A 9,020-nucleotide genomic window follows, 5' to 3' on the forward strand; every position below is an offset into this window, starting at 1 on the left:
AACACCGCCCTCGTGTGGAGAAAACGAGCAGGTAAAGTTTAAATATTTCCAATGTTTAGTTTTATTTCAGCTGAAATGTTTAATTTACTGTTATTTTAGTTTACTATTAGACTCTAATGATGATAAACTACATATCTAAAGCATCTCCATATACAAACAGTGGCTGTGAAAAGTTTGGCAACACCTAGTCTATGGTTTTTAGAGGCCCATGCTTGACTGTGGGGTGAGGCAATCTTTTAACATCATCTCCCCTGTTCTCCGTCTTACACAAGTTCTTCTGTTAGAGCCAAATTTGTCTTCAGAACATTCTTCCAGTCATTCACTGTCTAATTCGTGTATTTTCTTTTCCTTTTGGGTTTGCTGTTTAGAAACAAAGAACATGCATGTATCTCAAAAACCATAAAACACTTGGTGTTTCCACACTTTTCACAGGTCTCAATCAGTCTATCAAGTCATATTTTGTTTTTATATGTTCTATATTATTTAGAAAACGTGAATTGTAGACATTAATCTCATATTTTTGTAATTGAACACAACGAAGTAACAGAACCACGTGACTACAGCGACCTCGCGTGGACAAACAGTGCAGCAGGTTCAGCTCATTATTATTATGTCAAACATCACAAGAAAGTTTTATTAGGGGAGGAGGTTAAAAAAACAACAAAGAACAAGCAATGGTGAGAACGGAGAGAGAAAGAATAATAAGAAAAAGAAAAAAAAAGCAGCAAAATAAAAATATCTAAAATATTCTTTTTATCTCTAAAGGCAGTTCAAATGTTTCAACCTGCATATGTGTAATGTGTTTATGTATATATAGACAGTACATGGGTGTATCTTGGTCCTACTGGTTTCCTCCACTTTGCTGATGCGCTGCTGGACATCTATTGTTGAAGGGAACTTGGCATGTTGTATTTTATTTGTAAGTTTGAAATATCTTGAAAACTCACTCTGCTTTGAGATCTTTGTCTGGGAGAGACCTTGCTAATGCAGTAGAACTACCTTGTGTCTTGTGCTGTGTGAAACTGTGCCATAAAACTGTTTCGTTCTTCCACACCCTTGCAGCAAGGCGAAGTGGAACCAGTAAATATCACTGTTTAAATGAGGGTCTTCATGAGGGCCCTCTGAATGCATGAATGTACAGTCATTTACAAAATCCAACTTTAGCTTCATACTCAACTCTTTTTAGTTTTTAAATAAATTGTCATGTTGTGTTTACAGAATATATACAATTTAAGCATGCAAACAAAACTGAAGTGAAATATTGTTTCTGCTAAACATTTACATTTGCGTCATTTAGCAGACGCCCTTATCCAGAGCGACGTACAAAAGTGCTTTGAGTCTCTAGCAATGAATAAATCTACACTGGTACGCAAGATTACAAACTTAATATAGATATAACTCTTGAATTCTACAAAGCAAACGTGGAAAGTGCTAATTTAAGTATTTCAGGAAGAGGTAGGTCTTAATAGTTTGTCTCTTTCACATCCACTGTGGATTTAGTTATATACAGCATATTTTGGGGGTTTAAATGCAATGCATAATATGATCTATATTACTATATCTCTAGTCTATATTGCTTTAGTAATAGGGGGAAATTATTTTCATTCATTGTCCAAAATAGTGGGTCAGTGTGTTACTGTAAATTAATTACTGAACAAATGACTAAAGGTCCTGTGTGGTTTACTAAGTGTGTCTATTTGAGTCATTTATAAGAAAATCTAAATTCTAAACTAATTGAAGTTAGAATTTTAAAGTAATGCAAAATACATTATCAAAACAAAATAATATTTTATGGTGTAGCCTAGCTAATGACATTAGTTGTTTTAAGCAAGTGGCCATGGCCCAGGAAGAAAAAGAAGAAGAGCTGGTCCAGATGATGGGATTTTTTTTTACTTTTTTTTTTTTAGTGTTGGCGTTAGTTAAAGTATAATTAATATGCACATTTCAGTAAATATATATAAAAAATATATTGATAGGTTTTGTATAATTAAAAAGGTAAGATATTATATTTGTTTCAAGTGCTTTTATTTTATTCTGGAATGTGTAGGGAAGGAGGCTGGAGGGCCTCCGAAATACATTTCGCCCAGGGCCTCCAAATATCTAGAACCGGCCCTGCCCTCGCCTTAGTAGCAGAGTTTATCTGAGTTTATCTGTTCATTACCCAGTCTGAAGCTCCTACACAGCTGTTTCTGTTTTACTTAATGACTGGGTTTTAACCTACATATAAAACTGATCATGACGCCTGCTCGGTAGAGTGGGTTAATCATACACCTGACTCGGATCCCAGATTACACAAAATCCCTCCCTTTGTGCAAATGTAAGAATTGACAGCCAAAATGTGGTCACACAAAAATACCGGTTTGATTTGGATTCCTCTTCAGTTTGCTGACTTAGCTTTTTTTTTTATTGATAAAAACAAATATTAACACTTTTTTATTTTTATAAAAAAAAAAAAAAAAAAAAAAAAATATATATATATATATATATATATATATATATATATATATATATATATATATATATATATATATATATATATATATATATACACACATAACACACACACACAACCGAATAGATTTGTGTGTATATGCAGTTTTGCATTATGATGATGATTATTATTATTATTATTGATATTATTATTATTATTATTATTATTATTATTATTATTATTATTATTATTATTATTATTAATTAGTAATAGTAGTAGTATTTTCCATCATGTGATACAATTTAGTAGTATTTTTGTGTATATTAGAAATGAATTTTTATTATTATTTGTTTTGGGGAGTGAAACCTTAAACACTTTTGGTTTTAAAAACGGCTTTTAACACTTTAAAAGTTTTTTTTTCTTTTCTCTTTTTCTAAACCCTCAACCTGTTTGATCATATTTTTTTATTGGTCACAATTGCCCTAAAGCGCGTCCCCGCGAGGGCGACGCGAGTGTGCGCGCTCACGTACTGCTGCTGCTGCTGCTGATGCCGCTGCCGATACTGCTTGCGAGTGACGCGCATGCGCAGAGCTTCTGCGTGGCGGCTGCGGGACCTGAACAGCTCACTATTTCTCTCTCCCTCTGTGAGTCTCTGAGTGTCTCTCAGTTTCTCTCTGAAAAGTCCCGGGATGATGGAGCTCGAGCTGGAGCAGGAGGATGGTTTTAGGAAGGGACCTTCTCAGATGGACTAAGATGAAGGTAAAAACATTTAATTGGTTCTTCATTCCTTTTTAATAACATGCACCTGTTTGGAACTTCACAGCACGTTTCGCTTTTTATTCTAAAACACACAAACCCAGGAGTAGCAAATAAAAACACAGATTTTTCCTTACCTTCTTTTTTCACCGTCCAGCTGTTTTCTTCACACCTGATGCTCAAACTTATTATTGCTAAGAGAAAAAAAAACAATCCACACCAATCCAGTCCCACTTGAGAGTTGAGCGATGAGACCCTCAGGACAGATCAGGAGGCGAAGTGGAACGCTTACAGTGATGTGAAAAGCTTTCTGTTTGGCTTTCGCAGACAGGAAGAATCGATATCCATTAGCAGGATTTGGTTTGTTTGTGGTTTGATTTCCTTTTTGCTCTGTTTATTGCTTTTATTTTTCTTTTAACAATGCAATCAGACACCAGGAACAAAGCATCCGGATACAACAGCATCCCAAAGTTCACCTCAAAGCTCTGTTTTCGCACACAGATTGTTGTTGTGTTCTCGTTTGCGTTGTGTTTTTGTTGTGACTTTGCTGCTCTGCTGCTCGACACTGCAATCAGATACTGAAGCACAGCAAAAATAGAAAGAGCTCAGGATCAGATTAATGCAACATGACACTCAAAGTTTATTATAGTCCATATAATCTTACCACTAAATCCACATTAATACTGCTGTAATAAATGTATTATTTACAAATAAACTCCCCTGTGGAAAGTTTTCTGAACTTCACAGGACGTCCATTCCTCACTAAAGTGTAATTAGTCATGTGTAAGGTAGTCACGCCAGCGCCTTCATTCAGACGTGTGCATCGTGCACTTGAGAAATGTTTCCCTGATGCCTCTTTCAATAGTTATATCGTGTGATAATGTAAAAATATATACACATATTTACCAAAGATTTTTTTTTCTGCTTTTTGGTTAACCTGATAAGCTTGCCATCTCTTTTCTATATCTCTTATAGTTACTGAGAAACCAGCAAAGACCTCTGTCCTGAATATGTCGGAAAATTTACGGCTTTTCCTCTAACTGTGCCTCGGACAAATACAAAGCGCTGACACTGGAGACTCCTTCCATTAAACGCCTCCATTCCTCGTTCTGTTCCAAAATCTGCCTCCTGCATTACAATTGATTACTGTAAATTTGATGCTTTGATAGGAGGAGTCTGATTCCATTAACAATCTTACAATTGAATTTCCACAGAGGTGTTATGAAATGAGGATCGTGCCATTTTGGTTATATGGGGGGGTGCTCTTTATGTCCGAGTTCACATGGAACTACCGCTTTTATCCTAATAATTTAATATAAAGCTAATTATGATAATTCTGTAAATCAATAAATATAATAAATATGTGAATAAATTTAACCCCCCTTGTGACAGATTGAAGTTTTACTGTCCACGATCCGTGAGCGACACGGGAGCATCTCGGCAGGAGGGATTCAAATATTGAATGTCTGGGAGATTCGGTAAAGGTATATTCTGTTCTAATTTAATTCTGTACATTAATTTTGATAGTTTTTCCTGATGCTTCGATGTTGTGCTGTAATTAGAGAGCGCTCACACTGGCAAATTAGACGATTTTAATTTGATTTGCCGACACGTGAAATGCAAATCCTGTCTACAGCGTGGCCTTTCTGCAATTAATTTTTAATTTTCTTCTATATCTTTGTGTGATGTTCTGTACATCGTGGTTTCAAAATGTTTAGGAATCGTTTTTTGACTACCTGGTGTCGTTGTCGTCCAGTGCCACCCTTAAAAACACTTATTCAACTATGTAAATCCTTAGTCGGGGACACCCCTAACGTTCGCGCCAAGGATATCCGACAATTTTATTACAGGATTTGTGTTACACATGCTATTAATTATTTTTTTTTATTTCCTGAGGTGAAGATGCTCCAGTAAATTCATCTGATGATGTGAATTTCAGAAACAAAAGATACCTCTGGACAAGGCTTCATGATGAGGCAAAGGAAAACAGAAGTAAAAGAGGCTAATCGAAGAGAAACATGGAACAGGTGAACACATTAGGGTAGTAAACCTATGCTAAGTAAGTGGAGAACTGGTTCTACTTTGCCTCAGTCTCATTTGTTGTCTTTCTGACTTTGTGTCTCAGGTGATGGGGACATAGCTACGACTTGGATTCTGCCCTGCCTTGCTAATTTCCCTCCCATCATGGTGTACGGGAAGATCCTGCACCAATGTGGCCCGGACGAGAACTTCCTCAACCTAAACGTAGGCGGATTCAAGCAGAAAGTGTCTCGCTCGGTCATTCAGTGCTTCCCACACACTCGACTTGGGCGTTTACTCCTCTGCAGCTCCGAGTCGGCCATATTGGAGCTGTGCGATGACTACAGCGCCACAGAGCACGAGTTCTACTTTGACCGCAACCCGCACTTCTTCTGCTACGTGCTAAACTTTTACCACACGGGCAAAATCCATCTGATAGAGGAGCTGTGCGTGTTCAGCTTCAGCCAGGAGCTCGAGTACTGGGGAATCAAGGAGCTTTTTCTGGACTCGTGCTGCAGCGGCAAGTTTCACGAGCAGAAAGAGGGCAACTACTGGGACCGGAACGAGGATGACCCACTTCAAGACAGCTTTGATTCCACCGCGGAAGAGTTTTCTGAGCTGGAGAAGGATTTGGAAAAGTTTGAAGGCACCTGGTGCTCGGAAAAGCGTAAACAGCTGTGGCTGAGGCTTGAGAATCCAGGACATTCTTTAATGGCTAAGATACTAGCGGTGATTTCGCTGAGCGTGGTTCTGATCAGCATCGTGGCCATGTGCGTTCACAGCATGCCTGAGTTCCACCAAGTGGACTCGAACGAAAGAGAAATGGAGGATCCAGTTCTAGCCGCGTTCGAGACCTTTTGCGTGCTCTGGTTCACTTTTGAGTTTGTTGTGCGCTTAGCGGTAGCACCCTGTATCCGTAAATTTGCCAGCAACGCTATGAACATCATTGATTTTGTCTCTGTGGTACCGTTTTATGCGACATTGGTGCTGGAAAAAGCAGACGCTGAGGAAAGCGAGGAGCTGGAGAACGTAGGAAAGGTAGTGCAGATCCTGCGGCTCATGCGCATTTTCAGGATACTGAAGTTAGCGCGTCACTCAGTTGGACTCCGTTCTCTCGGAGCAACTTTGCGTCACAGCTATCACGAGGTCGGCCTGCTCATCCTCTTTCTCTCCGTTGGGATTTCCATCTTCTCTGTGCTCGTATACTTTGCGGAGAGGGAGGAGGAGGCATCCGAGCTCCAAACCATACCCATCGGATGGTGGTGGGCCACGATTAGCATGACCACAGTCGGATACGGGGACACCTATCCCATCACACTAGCTGGGAAGCTCATTGGGACAGTGTGCATCGTGTGCGGCCTGCTCGTTGTAGCGCTGCCCGTCACCATCATCTTTAACAAGTTCTCTAAGTATTATGAGAGACAGAAATCTCTGGTGGAGTCGGATCAGTACGGGAGCAACTTAAAACTTCCCATTCCCGGGATTCCTATATTCAGCATGAACGATCTTTATGCTAACGGTAACGCGATCAATTCGCTGCTGGACAGTTTGTCCACTAGAAGTAGCACAGAATGTGAAAGAGATGATAAAGACAATCAGGATAATGAGGACCAAACTTATGTTACTTCATGACTTTTTATTTTTTATTTTTTTTATTAATTTATTTTTTTTAGATTCAATACTAATTTGTAGCGGTAGAAGCAGCACACTAGTTAGCGTCATTCCCTGTGTTCACACTTGCAGCAGCACTCTGATGTCATTCTACAAAAAACATGAAATGAGCCAGTTGTGAATTTCCCTGGCTCAGCCAGTGCAGAGATTGAAATTGTGAAACTAATCGCAACTACATGACATCCACCAACATTGAAGCTAAAATTCTAGCTTTGTTTATTCTATATTAAACCAATGCCACTGAAGCAGAGCTAGTGTCAGGGTAAAGATGGGTGGAGCTAGCATAAAACACGGTATTTTAAAAGCAGCATTAATTAAGCTAGCCAAGAAAGCATTAGTGACCAATTATACTTAATATCCACCCAAGTGTTCTATCTAACGTTATACAATTATAACGTGAATTAAAATGATTCGATTATTATGGGTTGTACGTCCATTGTGCTGCACAGAGGTTATGTAGCTACAGCAACAGCAAGTAACATGCAGTTACTTTTTTGTTACTATGTCTAAACGATAAAATTGCCAAAGATTTGCAAGTCTCAAGCATTTGCTAAATAAAAAAATAACCTTAAACCATCTTATAGATGATATAGACCATCTTATATGATTAACAAATCAATGTGATTATGGAGTGCCCTGTGTATCAGTAAACGCAGAACATTAGCCAACCTGATATCCGAGAGAAAAATACAGTAGGTATCTACATACAGCGTGTCAGGTAACGATAATCACCCCTTGTTGTTGAGTTTTCAAAAAACATGTGACTCCACTTCTTTGCTCAGTTTGTGGGATCAGAGATTCACTATTTCCTAACGTTTTCTCACACACGTCCTGTACATTAGCTTTCGATCCTGTGTACTCCTCTCACTTACAATTACTTTACAACCCTAATGTGTGCACCTGTACCGTGTTTTGCTTTGATTAGCTTCGTTTTATAACGCACAATGATCACAGTATGGTGTGCTTTCATTTGAACACAAACTGAAATAAATTTACAGAGACAGGGGCGACATTCATCAGGATTTTTGCTTGACTTCTTTTCCAGAAGGTCAAAAATTCCGATAGATCCATAAGGGTAACCAGGAAGCATGACTTTCAGAAGCTTGTAATGTGAACACAGGGTTTTACACACAGTGGTTCACTGACTCACACTCTAAACACACTGATTGAACACACACACACACACACACACACACACACACACACACACACACACACACACACACACACACACACACACAGAGTAGTGAGGGAATGCGTGAAGCATTTATATTTCCCGCTTTAGTTCTCAGGGCGAGAAAAAGCTGTCGCTGTCTGTCTTCCCACCTGTGAAGTGTTTTATTGCACACTTCAACGTGGCATCCGGTCTGATCCCATCAGTCTGATCCTGGACAGAACATCTCCACAAATTCTGCAAATGTCAGGGAAAAGAAACATTCAGAAACTATTTCATGCCTTCCTTATATCTGCTTGTTGGAAGTCTGGATGAAACGATTGCATGTGTATTTCAGATGATGTGAAGAACAAGGTGATGATGTTCACAGGTGCGATCGAACGGATCTTTGTAAAGCTCCTTACATCCTGACCTATCCTTGACTTCGACTTTGGACCTGGTCCGTCTATGCAAAACCACCAGACTGCAAACTGAATACCTGATATGTGGGAATGTAATATCAGTCCTAAGGCAACATGGTGAGGAATAAAGATGTTTATTACATCAAACCTGAGTGTCGTGGTCCAGTGGACATTCTAACATTCTAATATTGTAATGAAAATTTAGGTTCGATGATGACAATCATTGCTGCGTCCACGGAGTAACGCACACACAAGCTCTGCTTCCACAAAAAAGTGTTTGGTTTACATAAAAAAAATCTTTGTTTTCTATTTATATGGAAAATAGGTGTCAAAATTGTTTAAATATGTAACACATCTGAGACTACATACATTATACACTTTACACACTAGCAACTACTGTCTACAACTCTATATTTTGTCGGTAGATGTCTGCGTTGGTGTGTTTGTTACATTCTGCAGCTAGCTTGTGTGAATATTGCACTAGCCCAGTGCTAGCTGTGCAACAATAGCAGTCAGAAATAAAGCAGGGGCAGGACATGCTACAAGCAGTTATCATTTTGAATGCAGA

At 38.9% G+C, this 9,020-nt stretch overlaps 1 protein-coding gene across 1 annotated transcript; it reads left to right on the forward strand.

Moving 5' to 3' along the window:
• The first annotated feature begins 2 nt into the window (after positions 1–2).
• Positions 3–8,054, forward strand: kcns3a (potassium voltage-gated channel, delayed-rectifier, subfamily S, member 3a). Its single transcript, XM_083539799.1, has 5 exons — positions 3–31; positions 3,081–3,190; positions 4,580–4,671; positions 5,127–5,214; positions 5,313–8,054. Exon 5 carries the CDS (start codon positions 5,372–5,374, stop codon positions 6,836–6,838), a length of 1,467 nt encoding a protein of 488 aa, XP_083395925.1. The 5' UTR covers positions 3–31; positions 3,081–3,190; positions 4,580–4,671; positions 5,127–5,214; positions 5,313–5,371; the 3' UTR covers positions 6,839–8,054.
• The last annotated feature ends 966 nt before the right edge of the window (positions 8,055–9,020 follow it).

The sequence above is a fragment of the Silurus aristotelis genome, assembly GCF_946808225.1.
Source record: "Silurus aristotelis genome assembly, chromosome: 4".
Classification (NCBI taxonomy): Eukaryota; Metazoa; Chordata; class Actinopteri; order Siluriformes; family Siluridae; genus Silurus; species Silurus aristotelis.